The sequence below is a fragment of the Entelurus aequoreus genome, linkage group LG05 (assembly GCF_033978785.1).
Source record: "Entelurus aequoreus isolate RoL-2023_Sb linkage group LG05, RoL_Eaeq_v1.1, whole genome shotgun sequence".
Taxonomy (NCBI): Eukaryota; Metazoa; Chordata; class Actinopteri; order Syngnathiformes; family Syngnathidae; genus Entelurus; species Entelurus aequoreus.
Window position 1 is genome coordinate 45019877 of NC_084735.1, and position 18524 is coordinate 45038400.

An 18524-nucleotide genomic window follows, 5' to 3' on the forward strand; every position below is an offset into this window, starting at 1 on the left:
AACTGACAAAGCTTCAACTTATCAATGTGAAAAAAGTTAATGAATCAACAAATAACACACAAAAAACGATGACTGGATAAACCAGGCTGCTTCTCTTTCATACTCCACACATTTCTTTCCACGAAATCCCACATGTAACTGCAAATTTCAGCAGAATCTTATCTTTTTTTGCTGGTCACGTCAGTGTTTGCCTATGCTAACATTAAAGGCCCCAAAGATAAAATGCCGTAAAATACAGATAACTCTTGTAGCCTTTTACTCTTGACTACCTGACTTTATTAACAAAACACATATCTAGAATACTATCCTTATAAAATCACTTTGTGATGATATAATTAGGCAGTCAATGTTTGAAAAGGGCATTGTGCCGCGCTAATTGTCATGGTGATGACAGAGGTGGAAAAAGACCAAATACAGAGACCCTTGCGAATAAACTGCCAGCAAAGTTAACAGTTCAAGTAAATATGAGTATGTCTGAGTTTCATGGACAAGTTGGAAGACAAACATTTTTGCAGCAAATCCCTAAAAACACTGGGTACTCCTGTTGTAGAGAGGAATTTAGACCACTGTTAAAAGATTGACAGATCATTTCATGGACATTTTAACCTTGCTAGCACACATTGAACACTGGGGTCCAAACTTGGGATTTTCATAACTGAGGGTTTCCTCAAGGAACCACGAGTCCTTTCCTTTTTGGCAGTAACACGTTTTGTAACTAGGGTGTTGTTGTAGCTCGTTCAACTTTTTTTATTCTACTAGTAGTGTTCCTCAAAGTTTCATATTAGGTCCTTGTGAAAGACTCACATTTTTCCAGAAGATTCATGAAACAGAGTGTTGTCATAGGGATGATCTTTGATTAGCTTTTTGCTGAATGTCCTTAAAAACAGCAGAGCACTCCTGTAACTCTAAGAAAATAAATATACCAAAACCAAATGTCGACTGTAAAGGACTCAGGTTCTCCGGAATATACAAAATAGGAGGCAGTTGACCAACGACAGTCTATTTGAAACCAATATAATGATTCTTATTGGAAACAAAAGATAATCACATCAGTTTGCTTTATAATCTATTTGTGGGACACCAGTCGCCAAGCGAAATGGTCTGTTTTCACTGGGTAATGAGCGTGATCTGAACACAAAGATGAGGAAAGCTGGCCAGACAGGCTGGATCAAGATGTGGATGGGCACATTGTGCTCAAGTAGCATGCTTTTGTGATTCTTTCAAGCTCAGAGCTGTTATGTAAAAGGGTTCCACTACATTTTGTCTCCTTTTATTTGACACTTCCTTGTTTTTTTTTTGGTTTTGTTTCAACATCAGCCCCTTTACCGATGCAGGCATCAATTCAAATAACAAGTGTAAGTGCAAACATCGACTGCCATTCTGCATTGAGTTTCTCATTTCTCCGAAGTTCCTCTGCTGACCTCTTTTTAACCCTGAGTAATTATTAGGCATGACAGTTCACGAGAGTGGAACAATTAAATCAGATACTGTGTCCTTTACCCAGTTAGCCCTTGACTTAGTTAAGATAATCAGCACTAAAAGTCCAAACCGAAGTGTCACAGTGCGTGTTTGAAACATCCATTGCTCTAACCTTCACTATCATCTGCATTGTCCTCGTCGTCATCAGGTGAAGTCGTGGTTAGACCTTCACCTTGAGATCTAACGGCCCGAGCCCGCCGTGTGTCCTGAATATCAGAGGCAGACACAAAGTCTCTACTTGCACTGTAAACAGCATACCACGACAGATGACAGTAAAAAGCTTACCTGCTTATGCTGCTGAAGGAGGTTGTCCAGATTGTGACGTCTCTTATAATTGAAATAGAAGTTCTTGCACTGTGCTTCACTTTTGGTGCCCACCATTTTGGCGATGGCCGTCCAGTTTCGCCCATGCTCAACTAGACCTAGTGAAAGACAAAGCGGCACTTAAGCATAGAAAACTATTTGTAACTTTTCAGCTCTTAATTAGCTGGACATGTAATGATAAATAGTAGTAGTGATAGTTCATGCTTTGTGTTTCTTAAAGATGAATATAACCCACAGATTAGTTACGTTCTAAATTCCTTTTAACATTTACATTTTTTTCAATGGGGCTCTACAGATACAGTTTCATGCAAGTTTCCAGTGAATGTACTGAATGAACAGAAAATAAGTATTGATGGTACCCAAATTGAAATCGTAAATGAGAATACATTTTTGGGAGTAATAATTGATAGTAAACTATCATGGAAAGCTCATGTCAGACACATTAAAACAAAAATCTCCAAAAGCCTCTCAATTATAAACAAAGCAAAACTATACCTCAATGAAAATGCTGCACATACTGCACATACTATACTGCACATTGGTACTCCCATACCTTACATACTGTGTTGAAGTATGGGGGAATACTTACCACAACACAATTCATCCTCTGATCATATTACACACAAAAAAAGTGCAGTGCGGATCAATCACAACGTTAGTTATTTAGAACATACTCATAATCTGTTTATGCAATCAAAGTTGCTCAAATTTGATGACCTTGTTAAATATAATACATTAATAATCTTATATAAAGATTTAACAAATTATTGCCGCCTAATCTACAACGTTTTTTTTATAAGACGAGTGCAGGCTCATAACTTGAGAGGCTTTGGATATTTCTCATTGCCGAGAGCTCAAACCACTCGTAAACGTTTTTGTGTGTCTGTATGTGGAGTAAAAATATGGAACAAACTCGATTTACAATCCAAGCAATGTCAAACTATTAATCGATTTAAAGGCCTACTGAAATGAAATTTTTTTATTTAAACGGGGATAGCAGATCTTATATGTGTCATACTTAATCATTTCGCGATATTGCCATATTTTTGCTGAAAGGATTTAGTAGAGAACATCGACGATAAAGTTCGCAACTTTTGGTCGCTGATAAAAAAAAGCCTTGCCTGTACCGGAAGTAGCGTGCAACGCAGGTTGAAGGGCTCCTCACATTTCCCCACTGTTTACACCAGCAGCGAGAGCGATTCGGACCGAGAAAGCGACGATTACCCCATTAATTTGAGCGAGGATGAAAGATTTGTGGATGAGGAACGTGAGAGTGAAGGACTAGAGTGCAGTGCAGGACGCATCTTTTTTCGCTCTGACCGTAACTTAGGTAAAAGGGCTCATTGGATTCCACACTTTCTCCTTTTTCTATTGTGGATCACGGATTTGTATTTTAAACCACCTCGGATACTATATCCTCTTGAAAATGAGAGTCGAGAACGCGAAATGGACATTCACAGTGACTTTTATCTCCACGACAATACATCGGTGAAGCACTTTAGCAACGGAGCTAACGTGATAGCATCGGGCTTAAATGCAGATAGAAACAAAAAATATAAGCCCCTGACTGGAAGGATAGACAGAAGATCAACAATACTACCAAACACTGGACACGTAACTACACGGTTAATGCTGTGCCGCCTGTCGAAGCCTAGCAATGCTGTTGCTAACGACGCCATTGAAGCTAACTTAGCTACGGGAACTCGTCAGAGCTATGATAAAAACATTAGCGCTCCACCTACGCCAGCCCTCATCTGCTAATCAACACCCATGCTCACCTGCGTTCCAGCGATCGACGGCGCGACGAAGGACTTCACCCGATCATCGATGCGGTTGGCGGCTAGCGTCCGATAGCGCGTCTGCTGTCCAACTCAAAGTCCTCCTGGTTGTGTTGCTGCAGCCAGCCGCTAATACACCGATCCCACATACAGCTTTCTTCTTTGCAGTCTCCATTGTTCATTAAACAAATTGCAAAAGATTCACCAACACAGATGTCCAGAATACTGTGGAATTTTGCGATGAAAACAGAGCTGTTTGTATTGGGATACAATGTGTCCGAATACTTCCGTTTCAACCATCGACGTCACGCGCAAACGTCATCTTACATAGACGTTTTCAACCGGAAGTTTCGCGGGAAATTTAAAATTGCACTTTATAAGTTAACCCGGCCGTATTGCCATGTGTTGCAATGTTAAGATTTCATCATTGATATATAAACTATCAGACTGTGTGGTTGGTAGTAGTGGGTTTCAGTAGGCCTTTAAACTATTATACAAACATGGGGTCTGGTTCAAATATAGAGATGAGGGTCTTTAATTTGACCTGCTGTTGTACTCTGTCTCAAAGTGTTATCATGTGCTGGAATGGCGTGGCGAAGTTGGTAGAGTGGCCGTGCCAGCAATCGGAGGGTTGCTGGTTACTGGGGTTCAATCCCCACCTTCCACCATCCTAGTCACGTCCGTTGTGTCCTTGGGCAAGACACTTCACCCTTGCTCCTGATGGTTGCTGGTTAGCGCCTTGCATGGCAGCTCCCGCCATCAGTGTCTGAATGTGTGTGTGAATGGGTGAATGTGGAAATACTGTCAAAGCGCTTTGAGTACCTTGAAGGTAGAAAAGCGCTATACAAGTATAACATCATTTATTTATTATCAATGTTTCCTTACTATTATTGCTATGTTGTCTATTACCATTATTGCTATGTTGTCTATTACCATTGTTGGTATTTTGTCTATTACCATTGTTGGTATATTCATTCATTGATACAAATTATTGTTACAGTGTAATAATTATTGTTACCTGTGTTAATGCCACTATGATACAACATTTGTATTATAATTCTTAAACAAAGTAACAGTGAAACTCACGTGAATAATCACTGAATGGAGAACTGGGGGTGGGATTAAATAATTTATCTTTTTTCCCACTCCCTTTCAGGCAAAACTGGACAATCATGCATTACATACTATACATTACCTTTTGCACTATATTAATTTATATTATTATGTGTTGTCAACTTTGTACTTTTTAAAAAAATTAATATTGTTTTTTTATGTCATTGCCTGAAATAAATAAATAAATGAAATGAATGAATGAAAAAAATGAATGAAATGTGATCTACCGCATCAAGACAATGGATTTACATCACAGCATCTGTTATGCAGATTTTTGTGTACAGAACAAAGGTCAGTTTTTATTTGCATATAACTTGTTCTGTCTTGTACTGTCTTTTAATCCTGTGGCCTACCTTCCCTTGCAATACTACTGGGATGACTGCTAATGTTAAGAAATAGTCATACAACGGAATATAGAACACTATTATTTCTGCAGAGAGGAAATCAGAGTTTAATTTGCATAGATTATTTAGTCACCTAAACATGCACTCATAAACACTAATTGTTTTGGTCTGTTTTTATATTGCAAAAATCAATCATTGTAGGGTACTAAAAATATAACAATTGACATGAAAAACTAGGATGTATACAAGCCTTTTCTGATGGCTGAATTTATGCTTGGTTTCTTCTCTCAATTTTTCACAACACAGAATGGCGTGTCTCTATTAATTAAATGAATCAATAGGATAGGATAGGAGTAGAGATCCATCCATCCATCCATTTTCTCCCGCTAATAATAATAACGGTAAAGCGCCCGACGGTTAATATTACCGAATAAAATAAGGTTAATATTACTGAATAAAATAATACAAAAACCAAGATTGATAACCGCACTTTAAAAAACTCACGCTAACATGAATACAAGAGACAAACATCTTTCCCCATTAATAAACAACATAACCAATCTAAACTTGTGGAAAAAGCCGTCTGTGCAAATAAGATATTAAATTGTGCACATTGAACCTACTAGCTGTGCTCTCTAACACAGAATAATCAATCTACACTCCGAGGAATACCAGACTAAGGGGTTTTTATGATGCGTTCAAGATCTGTTGAACAGAGGATGCCACAACACTGTCTGTTATCAGTGAAGCTTAAGAAATACAAAACATGCAAAAATAATGGGCTTTCTAAAAGTGAGTCTGTTTATTGAAGTTATTAAAAAAATATTTCCGTGTGTGTATTAGTACTTTTTTAACATATTAAACAATACCGCAATAATAATAACAATTTTGGTCAAAATAACAGTGATATGAAATTTTCATATTGTTACATACCTAGATAAGATATACTTTATTTATTCCCCAATAGGGAAATTATTTGGTTGTGGTGCAGATTTTACATACGGTAACATAATAAAACAACAAAAAACTAAAAATGAGCAATAAATAAACGATTGCACTCTGTATTTTAATAACTCAACAAAAACATTATCTTAACACCCGGTGTGGCTCAGTTGGTAGAGCGGCCGTGCCTGCAATTTTAGGGTTCCAGGTTCAATTGCAGATTCCGCCATCCTAGTCACTGCTGTTGTTTCCTTGGGCAATACAGTTTACCCTTGCTTCCAGTGTCACCCACACTGGTTGAAATGTAGCTTAACTATGTACAGCCCTTTGAGTACCTAGAGAAAAAAGCGCTACACCAAGAAAAAAGTGCAGATCACAGTACTTATGTACTGTAAGTTATTGTATTAGTACGAGAAGATTCCTAGGGTTGGTGTTTGGGTGTGAAAAATATATGCTAATCACTGCTTACTGGTTGAAATGTAGCTTAACTATGTACAGCCCTTTGAGTACCTAGAGAAAAAAGCGCTACACCAAGAAAAAAGTGCAGATCACAGTACTTATGTACTGTAAGTTATTGTATTAGTACGAGAAGATTCCTAGGGTTGGTGTTTGGGTGTGAAAAATATATGCTAATCACTGCTTACACATCTGCTTGTTAGCAATGTATATTTATAGTATTACATTAGCATTTCATTTCCATCCATTTAATTTGACGTATGTGGGCTCTGTACCGAGGATGTCGTTGTGGCTTGTACAGCCCTTTGAGACACTTGTGATTTAGGGCTATATAAATAAACATTGATTGATTGATTGATTGATTGCCAAAATCACAGTTTCTTCCCCTTTAACTTGCAAAGGGCGACATAATTCACATAGATAAGCAGGTCATCAGGACCAACTCTTTATTGCGCAACGAGCAAAGGCTTAACAGGTCTCATCGGTCAACCGACCCCAATTTCTATAGATGTTTGCCACGCAGGCCGTGATATCAGAGTTAAGAGTGGCCCTGTTTTAAGGGAGCACATGTCTATAAAATAAACAGTTTACTTAGACTCAAAGCTAGCAGTTCAATAAACAAAACTACATTAAAACACCTGTAGAGGCGCAATCTGCATAAGAAAGGTATAGAAAAAGTTGAGGTGTGATTACATACACTGATAAATTCAAAAGGGATGAAAGCATGAAGCTGCAACTGTCCCGCTCTGTTGCTTCATGGGTGGCTTGAATAGATCATTTCTAAGAAGCCAGCAGAGCAGGCCAGTTAAATGAAATTCATAAATAAATGAGGGATCCTGAAACCCTTAGAGCACTTCCACAATTCCCTATTTGTGTGGAAACACATGCACATTCATTCTTGTGTGGCTGAACGATCGACACTTGTAGGAGTGTTAGAAATGGGCAGGGCAGAGTAACATATTTGAGAAGGTAAAGCGAGTGGAAAAAAGAACAAGTAAGGGTGACAAAACTCACAAAAATAAATGAAAGACAAAGACAAAAGAATCCAATTTCTACCTTTTTTGGCTACTTCCATCTCCTCCTCGGTCCAGCGAGAAGTTTCTCCAGTTTCAGCAGCGGCCGCTAAATCACAAAGCAAAGAGAACCAGCCTCACCAACGGTGACAAGAAAGAAAGAGAGAGAGAAGCAGACAGACAGAAAGGCTGTCCTCTTTCCAGCTGGCTTCTTCTCATGGCCACTAATATAATAATCTGTTTACATTTGCGAGACCTACTCCCTCTCGCTCCCACTGTCGCTTTAGGTCACTCCCCTCCTCGCACACTCTCTCTCCCTTCCGCACGGTGCAAAAAAAAAAAAAGAAGCCATCCTCTATAATCCACAAGGAGGAGGGCCTTAGTCAGCTGATCTAGCGCCAGACCGTGGAGGAGTCGTGCATCCCTCTTTGGGAAATGTCTGTGGATGGAGACGAAAAGACGGAACAGCGGTGCTGACCCAACCCCTTTTGAATGTCAAACAGACAGATATACACTACCACTTGCGTGACATGGTTGTCTCGTTCGTCCCGCTCCACACGCAACCACAACACACACAATTTACAGAAGTGAACTGTGAAGGGTCGATGGTCTCACCTGTAGCACTGACTGAGACTGTGTCAACATTTGGACCGATATAGAAGCAAATGTACCCTTGCCATTTAGTGTGAGCGTACACCCCTTCCACCTAGCCTGAACATATCATTTATCAGTGCTTGGGTAGCTCTTTCAAAAGGTCTCACGACCACACACTCCAGTACATTAATCAAATGCCTGCTGGGCCAGTGGCAAACCTCACATGTTGTCCCCGTGACAAGCCTTGCCGGGTGATCATTGAACTGAGCGACAAAAACAGATTGTGTGTCTGCTTAAAGCATTTCGTCTAACCTCATGACAAGAGCCCGCGTACGACTTCAAAAAAAGATATGAACCCATGTGCCCTCTGAGAATTATTTTCTTAAGCTCGTCTGGCACAATCTCAACTGGCCCATAGCAACCCTTTAGCACCGCCGTACTGCTGCAGATAGTTATAGCAGCAAGTAACACTAAAGCCACCGTGTAATCACAAAGGGAGATTACTGTTGACACAGTCCTATGTAAACTATGATACAGAGAGAACATGGCCAGGGGTCAGAGGGTTGAGTGAATGGGAGGGTTAAATAATCTCTTTACAGGGCAGACCTGGCATAACGTCAGGCTGTGTTCAAGACGCAGAGCTCGAAGGGAGTAGCAGGCGTTAGCGTACTTGCAAAACATTGAACCGATGATACAGATTAGTGCCAAAACAAGATTATCAGACAGGCTTGGATACCTGAGAACATAAGTACGTAGGTAAAATAGTAGCATGACCGACTACCATGACAACAGCCGGGAAAGCACACTGCCATTGTGATGGCTAGATAACAGATCACTTTGAGGAAAATCAGCCCATCTTTCTTACTTAAATATCCCTTTCAGTTGATTTAACTCTGGCTCACTGCTTGTGTAGTTGCTAGAGAGTATCATGCCACTGTATTCACCTTTAGCATCCAGTGAAGCCACTGGGGTGGGAGGTTTCACAGGCTCCTTCATGGACTTCTGAGCTGTATCCGATTTAGGGAGCACGGGAGGATCTGGCACGGCAGCTTCTGAAGCGGGGGGAGGTGCTTCCTCCGCCGCCACAGTGGCAGCCTCATTGGCCATGGAGCGTGTGGTGATCCTTCCCTTACGTCGGCCCTGGCTGTTGGCAGTCTTCCTGCCACGCGGCGTGTTTTGCTCCTTTCCGTCCTCGTCTTCCCCGACGTCACACTTTTCTTTGTCCTTGCCAATTTCCCTGTGGTTTTCAAGGAGGAAAAAACAGCTTAAGAGATCGCTTAGAAAAAAGCCTATCCCTGATTGACTCAGCAATTACAGGCCTTGCACTTTTTCCTCAAAGCCACAATGCACAACTATATTAGTTGTTCAATATCTACAAAAAAAATATTTATCACCCAACAGGGTTGGGTGGGGGACTTTCCCATTGTGACAAAGCAATTACCGTATTTTCCACACTATAAGGCGCACTGTCAATGAATGGCCTATTTTAAAACTTTGTTCATATATAAGGCGCATAGAATAGACGCTACAGTAGAAGCTGGGGTTACGTTATGCATCCCGTAGTTGCGAGACCTGTTGTGGCTCAATATTGGTCCATATATAAGGCGCACCGGATTATAAGGCGCACTGTCAGCTTTTGAGAAAATTGGAGGTTTTTAGGTGCGCCTTATAGTGCGGAAAATACGGTAAACCAAATGACAAACATTGTATTGTACTAGTATCAACTAAGGATAGGCAATATGGCCTAAAATCTGCATTGCGACATATGTTGCGGCCTCCCGCGATAATATATCACAAAATATTATTTGGCGTATAAATAAATGGTATAGAACAATTTCTTTTTTTTTTTTCATGTCCTGCCCAGCTTCTCGGGCAAATCATATAGCAGATGTAGATGCCCATATCGGCTGTTCAGATTTACTTTACAAAAGAGAAGTGTAGGATACTTCTCTTGTTGCCTTACTTGTATTTTGACTTTATTAAATGTATTTATATTATCATTTGGTGCAGCCGGGCCGGAGCAGGAGGGGATAGAAAGAGAGAAAAAGGAAGACAGAGGGGGGAATTGTGGGGACAAGAGGGGGATTAGACAGAGAGACAAAAACAACAACAGCAAACACAACAACAACAGAGCAACATCAGCAAATACGACATGTACAAATATGATGGTAAAAGTAATAGCAAATAAGCAGTTAGCAAAAATAAATTAAAAAAATACAGAAATGACAATGAGCATTATTACACTAAAAATGGAGCAATATGAATACCAATAGAAATAGTGCTATTGATAATAAACAATACCAATACTTTACCTTTATTATCAACAATACAATTGTTCAAATGCAACAATACATATACGTAATGATAACTTGAGATACGAAAGAATGCAGAAAAATGGAGGGGAAGAAAGAGAAGCAACATACATTAACCTTGTAGATTGTAGATTGTTATAGTAACAATAGGTTAAGCTTTGTCAGTGTGCCATGTGTTATACCCAGTTTACCCTAGGGCAACAACGTTAATATATGTTTGATGAAACGTGATTATGTGCATGAGTGTATGTGTGCATATGTACTTGTATATGTACAGTATGTGTATATGTGTGCTTGTACAGTGAATGTATATGTACAGTATATGTATACAGTATGTGTGTTTGAACAGTGAATGTATATGTACAGTATATGTATGTGTGTGTTTGTACAGTGAATGTATATGTGTAGTATGTGTATGTGTGTGTTTGTACAGTGAGTGTATATGTACAGTATGTGTATATGTATGTTTTTACAGTGAATGTATATGTACAGTATGTGTGTACAGTATGTTTGTATAATGAATGTGCGTGTGGATGTACGAACTTTGAGTGTGTAAATATGTACTGTATTTATTTGTATATGTATGTGGGAGCGTAGGTACCTATGTATGTCTGTATGTATGTGTGTGAGTATATGTGAATTTGCATGTACAATACATTTGACTCCCAGTGTGTGCGGGAGCCAGAGTACGGCCCCAGCCTCCCCGAGAGCCCATATAGAACCATTTCAAAACGGGTTACAAATGCTCCTAATTTGGCTGCTGACGTTTGCGGTAACATATTGTGTCAATTCCATTTGTATTATTTTCTCAAAACCTTTATTAATGTACTTGCTAATTTACTGTTAATATCTGGTTATTGTCTGTTGTAAGATGGTCTCATCTATATTTCAGTTAAAATGTAATAAGCACTTATTCACCTGTTGTGTCAATACTTTACGTTTGTTTTAGGCAATATTACAAATGTGGGTATGGATCCAATACCAAGTAGTTACAGGGGCAGTATTGGTCATATCAATACTGATACTTCAAATTTTCAAGATCACTGAACTATAGCATTTTTGATCACAATTATAATCAGACAAAAAAACAGTTGTTTTTTTTACTATTTTTGTATTTATGCATATTATTATTTCCTGACTCACTTTTATTACATAAAAAAATTATAACAAAGTCAATAGTGCAAAATATTACCGTATTTTTCGGAGTATAAGTCGCTCCGGAGTATAAGTCGCACCGGCCGAAAATGCATAATAAAGAAGGAAAAAAAACATATAAGTCGCATTTTCTGGGGAAATTTATTTGATAAAACCAAACACCAAGAATAGACATTTAAAAGGCAATTTTAAATAAATAAAGAATAGTGAACAACAGACTGAATAAGTGTACGTTATATTACGCATAAATAACCAACTGAGAACGTGCCTGGTATGTTAACGTAACATATTATGGTAAGAGTTATTCAAATAACTATAACATATAGAACATGCTATACGTTTACCAAACAATCTGTCACTTCTAATCGTTAAATCCGATGAAATCTTCTACGTCTATTATATCTTATACGTCTCTTACGTGAATGAGCTAAATAATATTATTTGATATTTTACGGTAATGTGTAAATAATTTCACACATAAGTCGCTCCGGACCCCCGGCCAAACTATGAAAAAAACTGCGACTTATAGTCCGAAAAATACGGTACATAAAACCAAAAAATACTATTGGCTCTTGTTTCCTGAGTTTGTAAACTATAAAAAAACAACAAAATTTTTTGGGGAATTAAATAAGATATCGATCTAATCATTGTAATATTGACCATATACTGATACTATACTTGTTGTCAGTACTGTTGATATTTGTGTCGGTCCGCCTTGTTTACATTAAAGAGCGCAAGCTTAGCAGTTTTAATTGTTTTTTTAGTATCCTCCTACTATGTGAAGTGTAGCATGTTTAGCTATTCCTTGTCATCTAGTCCTTCAGTGATAATGCTACTTGTAAAAAAAACAGTTTATTTGCTGACATGGAGGCAAGGATTAGTGATTTCAAGGCAGCTTTGCACTGTGGTGGGATGTTAGCCGCAAGCTTGCTAGCGAACATGCTACATTGCTTTGGAGGACGCCTTTGTTCGCTTCAATTTACGAGACACAGCAAGAATGTGTCATCAACATGCATTAGTATGATATTAAAAGCTCTGTCGTTGGCCAAATGTATATCATTTATATCACACAACCCTACTATCAACACAATCAAATGTTTTATTTAACTGCAGGTAATTGTTTTTATTTTTACAAAACTATGAGAGTACATTTCAATTAAACACTTCCAAGGCACAAGCTTTAAGAATTATTCTGTGTGCCAGCTATAAAGAGGTTGGAAGAAAAGTGTTGATAAATACTTGCATGCTGTCCTGAGTGAACTTGTTGATATTTGAGCGCTGAGCACTATTTCCAACTCCACATTCCAACTGCATTCAGTTTTAATAAAGGCTGCAGAAAGCCATGCCCGGTGTACATATATTTCGTACAGCAATGTTTAGCAATATATTTAAAAAATACTTGTTTTCCACTTTTCCTTTTCGGGGATATTTCTTTCCAACCCACCTGGATTCCTCCTTTTCATCTTTCTCTTCCTCCTCTTTCTTTTCCTCGTCCTCTTTTTTCTCTGACTTCTCAGTTTTTTCTTCTTCGTTTTTGTCTTCTGTCTTCTCTTCTTGTGAGGGTCGAGTAATTTGCTAAAAAACACGGAGAAAAAAAAGGGACAATATTTGTCAGAGTTTCCTGTTTCTTAGAAATTGCTGAAGATGCAAATCAATGCTGCTCACATTGCACTAATTTATCATCACTTGTGTTATATCTATGCCTTTCAGCACTCAGTGAAAATTGTCATGAATTATTAAAGATAGTTTGAGTAAATTATTGTATTCTCTCTATTCCCCACTGCTTGTATGCTAGTGTTTTCTCCATAGCAATATGCTGGCAGCTCAGTGTTTGAGCTCAGTGCGTCAGACGAACACAGCAGGGATTTGTGTTTCCATCACAACAGGGCTACTCTCTTAAAAGATGTTTTTAAAGGGGAACTGCACTTTTTTTGAAATTGTGCTTATCATACACAATCCTCGTGTAAGACAAGAACACATATTTTGTCTTTTTTTTATGCATTCTAAATAGTAAATAAATGCGATCAAAAATCTGCATACAATAGAGCCAACGGCAGTCGTCTATTCTGCCTAAAAATCCTTAACAAACATATCGAACACCTCCATTAAGGTTGTACATACATGCTGCATTAATAAATAAAAAAACGCATCACAACGTTCGCTTTTCTTCCGACTACATCACTGATTATTACTCACTGCAGACTTCATGAGAGCCAACAAACAAAATAGAACATCACTTACTGTATAATGTCTGCTGTCATTAGGAGGTTGACTGATAGAATCTTGTTATATTCCCGTTGAGATAAAAAAATACTCAATCCTCATGTAGAAAAGGCGGTGTACCAAGGGTCTTTGCATGTCGTTCTCGCCATTTCCGGTTCTAAATTAGCGGTCAAAGTGTACTAATTTGTCGGAATAAGTCCTCGTTCTTCTACTAACCAGTTGAGAGGCATGATTTCTGATCTAAAATAAAGTTTGATGAGCAAGGAAATAAGGAAGTAGCTGATCAGTCGATCATGTCCACATTGGCATGCAAGCTTGTGATCACGGCGTTGCTATAGTTTGTCTGTGTTCGCGCTTATAATAACACTATCTCTAATAGTTGGTTAATATTCAAGTCATGAAATGTAAATGGAATATCGTTTGTGCTTTTTGGATTTTTTAAATTAGATTTTATGGGTGGAAAAAGGACCTCCCACTGGCTCTACTGTCAGCTGACTTTTATTTACGTTTATTTACCCGTTAGAATGCATTAAAAAAAAAATACATATGTCGTCATGTCTTTCATAAAGATTGTGAATGATAGGCAAAATTCCAAGAAAAGTGCAGTTCCCCTATAAGAGTTGATATGCTCATATTTCACAAGTAGTGTGGTTAACTACACCCTTATGCTAGTTTGTGGGCTTACTTACTTAGGGCTGCAGTTATTAATTATTTTAGTAATCGAGTAATCTTTCGTTTGGTTAGTTTAATTATATGAGTAATTGGATAAGACACGCGTTATATAGCCTTAAAGAGGACCTATTGTGCAAATCCAACTATTTTTTACCTATTGGGACCTGTTCTTGTGTATTTGGAATCTGCATAAGTCCTAAAAATGTTAAATCAAACAATGGTGGCATAGCTGAGATATTTTTAAAACTATCTAGCCTTCCTTCATACTTCCACCAAACGAGCCGTTTGGAATTTGCCCAACTTGTGACGTTTTTTCAATTGGTGACATCAGTGGATATATCTCCATATATGGTAAAGATATACCCCAAGATGTTTGGGCGAGTCGCCATTGTAGTCCAACGCTGTAGTCAATCAGCTCCTTCTTTTTCTCTATGCTCTTCTTGTGGGGCCGACGAGCTCGCACATGCCCATGCATCCTGCTGTTGCCATTTCAAATACAAAGTAGCGTACAGTTTTAACTTATGTCTGTAAATAGATTTCATATGGAAGCCCTATACACTACAAAATGTCTGGCGGGAAGAAGACTGAGTCGAAGTGCAGACACTTAAATAGGACCACACACAAAACGGCATATCCTGAAGAAACGATCAGAGCGCAGTTCAAAGATGGTCTGTAAAATATCATCTACGCAAAATTTGGACCAAAGAACAGCCATTATAGGTTATGTAGACCAGTGGTCCCCAACCACCGGGCCGTGGCCCGGTACCGGCCTGTGGACCGATTGGTACCGGGCAGCGGCCGCACAAGAAATTAAAATAAAAAATAAAAAAAAGTTTAAAAAAAAAAATTTAATCAACATAAAAAACACAATATATACATTATATATCAATATAAATCAATACAGTCTGCAGGGATACAGTCCGTAAGCACACATGATTGTATTTCTTTATGACAAAAAAAAAAAAAAATAATGTTTTTTTTTTTACTATCCCCCCACCACCCCCGGTCCGTGGGACAAATTTTCAAGCATTGACCGGTCCGCAAGTACAAAAAGGTTGGGGACCACTGATGTAGACCACAAAAAAGTGTTTCAAATGTAGAAAAAAATCATAACATGACCCCTTTAATGTGTATTTCAGGGAAAATACAATTTGCTTTCCACAACCTTCATTCTGTTTTCTAATAAATGCACATCAACAACAATGAAATTACACTTTAAACATGTGTGCATTAATAATGATGATAATGATTTAAAAAAACTGTTTACAGATTCCAGCACCCACACACCCCCGCCCTCATTTGTGCTCTATTGTGTGGAAACTATGCCAGCTTAAAAAACGTCTGTAAAACACAATCTATGCAAAATTTTGACCAAAGAACCACCATTACATGTTATGTAAATCACAATGAAGTGCTTTAAATGAAAAAAAAGAAAAAGAAGTAACAATATGACGGTGACCCCTTTAATCGATTATTCGTTGCGGCAAATGACCCTTTGGCAAGCTACTCAAAATCAGGTGGCGAGCAACTGGTAGTTAGTCTATTACTACACAGATACTGCACGCAGGACCAAACATGTATCACAACAATAATGTTTTTAAAAAGAAAGACCATTCTGGGAAACCAGATTGACACTTTAACTAGTGTGTTTTGGCCCCTTTCAAAAGAGAGTACAGTATATCAGAACAGTGCAAAAAGGGAAATTCATGAGGCATAGCTTAGGCAATGCAAAGGCCTTGTTTGTGGTCCGGTTCTTTTGCGTGCTCAAGAATTCACCATCAAGTACCCATTGCAAAAGCATCACATTTTTTTTTAAATGCATCCTTCTCCCAGCAGTCTTGCTAAATTTTGGTTGTTCCACTGTCGATACTAAAGGAGGCAAACCCAAGTAAAACTACTTTACTTATCACAGCTGCCATGATACATCACAGAATAAGAAATCGTCCCCAAGTGTGCTCCATGAAAGAGCAGTGCTGGAACAAATTTGGTTATGCCAGGCCAAATGTCCTGTGCTAATACCAGATGGGGACAAAGACTGTGCTTCTCTCAGTGGTTATGGTGAGTAACATAGAGGCAAGAAACAGGAATGTGATGTGGGGGTAACGTTGTTTGTTGTGGTCCAGTTTTAAAAGGGTCATATTATGTTTTTGTTTTTTCCTACATTTAAAACAGTTCCTTTTGATATACAAAACTCCATGCCATTTAATGGGGGTTCTTTGGTCAAAATGTTGCATAGATGTTGTGTTAAAGACCATATTCAAGCTGCTTTTTGTCTCTTCAGAATGCACACTTTTGTGAGTGGTCTGATTTACCTTACAAAGTTCTCCTCCAGGCCAAGAACCCTTTTACTGCATCTCCACCCCATCAGCCATGTTGTCGTTTTTAGCGCTTCCATATCAAGTATACTGATAGACATAAGTTAGAACTATACATTATTTTGTATTAGAAATAAATGGCAACATCGGAGGATGCATGTGCATGTACGAGCCGGTCTGCCCCATATCAAGAGGATTGAGAAAAATAAATTATTGAACACAACTTAGGGAACACAAATGAAAGAAAAATGGCGTAGTCGCGCAAAGCTCTTTGGTTAAAACTCTACCATACATGTTGATTTTTGCTGACGTAACTGAGGCAAAATAAATGGTACATGGTCTGTATATAAATAGCGCTTTACTATATTTATATAGCGCTTTACTATATTTACATAGAGCTTTACTGTATCTGGAATGATACCGAAAGCGCTTTACATTATAAATCACATTCACCCAATTACACACACATTCACACACTGATGGCAAAGCTGCCATGCAAAGTGCTAACCACAACTCATCAGAAGGAGTTAGGGATTCGGTGTCTTGCTCAGGGTCACCTCGACATGAGCTCTCCAGGCAAGGATCAATCATGTAACCTACCGGTTATAAGACAGCCACTCTACCCACTGAACCATGCTGCCCCTATAATACGTCACTAAAATCTCAAATTCCAAAAATGTTTAGAAGAAGACAAGATTGTTTTTTCTAAATGTCTCCGCCATGCCTCCATGGTTTGATTTCACATTTGTGGGACGTATGGGGATCCCAAATACACAAAAAAAGGTGCAATGGTAAGAAAAGTTGGTTTTGCATGATAGGACCCCTTTGAAGTAACATGGCTTTGCACAGTATACAGTACAGTTGTCTGATTTAAATATGATTCAGTAAGCAACAGTCAAAACAAGTAATATCTTCATCATCTTCAGCAGTGTGTTCCAATTTTTACTGAGCAAAGGCACATAGAACAATATCAAATCATATCACAGCGTCACCACCAAAACAAAACAAAAATGCAGCAAAGGCAACAGGTGGATACACACGTTAATTATGTACTCACTGCCATCTAATGAAAGATCACTTAATTGTTCTGCCTGTCACTGTGCAGCTATATTAACAAATAAACTTTAAAGGGGTCCTATTATTAAAAAACAAATTTTCTTATCTGTAAGTACCTGTTTTGTGTATTTGGGTTCACCACAAGTCCCAAAATTTTGAAAACAACCCTCCTTAAAGCAGAGATATTTATAAACAATCTTGACTTCCTCCAAACCAGCCAGAATTTGAGACTTTAGTGATGTATTTTACATTAGCTTTGTCAGTGGGTATATCCATGACAGAGGTTTAGGCCACCATTTTTATTCAGTTGTAGTCATAAGTTCCTTGAATTTCTTTTTCCTCTTGTTGTGCAGCTCATACATGCACAAGGAACGGCGTGGCGAAGTTGGTAGAGTGGCTGTGCCAGCAATCGGAGTGTTGCTGGTTACTGGGGTTCAATTCCCACCTTCTACCTTCCTAGTCACGTCCGTTGTGTCCTTGGGCAAGACACTTCACTCTTTGCCTCTGATGGCTGCTGGTTAGCGCCTTGCATGGCAGCTCCCGCCATCAGTGTGTGAATGTGTGTGTGAATGGGTAAATGTGAAAATACTGTCAAAGCGCTTTGAGTACCTTGAAGGTAGAAAAGCGCTATACAAGTACAACCCATTTATCATTATTTATCATTTACCAGAATCCTCTGCTGTTGCCATTTCTAATACAAAATAGTGTATAGTTCTAAACTTAAATCTGTCAGTAAACTCGATATGAA

General features: G+C 38.5%; 1 protein-coding gene across 5 annotated transcripts in view; it reads right to left on the reverse strand.

The window, feature by feature from the left end:
* Nucleotides 1-18524, reverse strand: part of ncor1 (nuclear receptor corepressor 1) — a 168967-nt gene that overhangs the window by 48002 nt on the left and 102441 nt on the right. For all 5 annotated transcript variants that reach the window (XM_062048206.1, XM_062048205.1, XM_062048204.1 and 2 more), the window contains exons 15-19: nt 12955-13085; nt 8988-9280; nt 7493-7558; nt 1765-1901; nt 1592-1685 (exon numbers count right to left, since the gene is read on the reverse strand). In XM_062048206.1, the coding sequence (XP_061904190.1) occupies nt 1592-1685; nt 1765-1901; nt 7493-7558; nt 8988-9280; nt 12955-13085 (721 nt within the window). The remainder of the gene's footprint in view (nt 1-1591; nt 1686-1764; nt 1902-7492; nt 7559-8987; nt 9281-12954; nt 13086-18524) is intronic.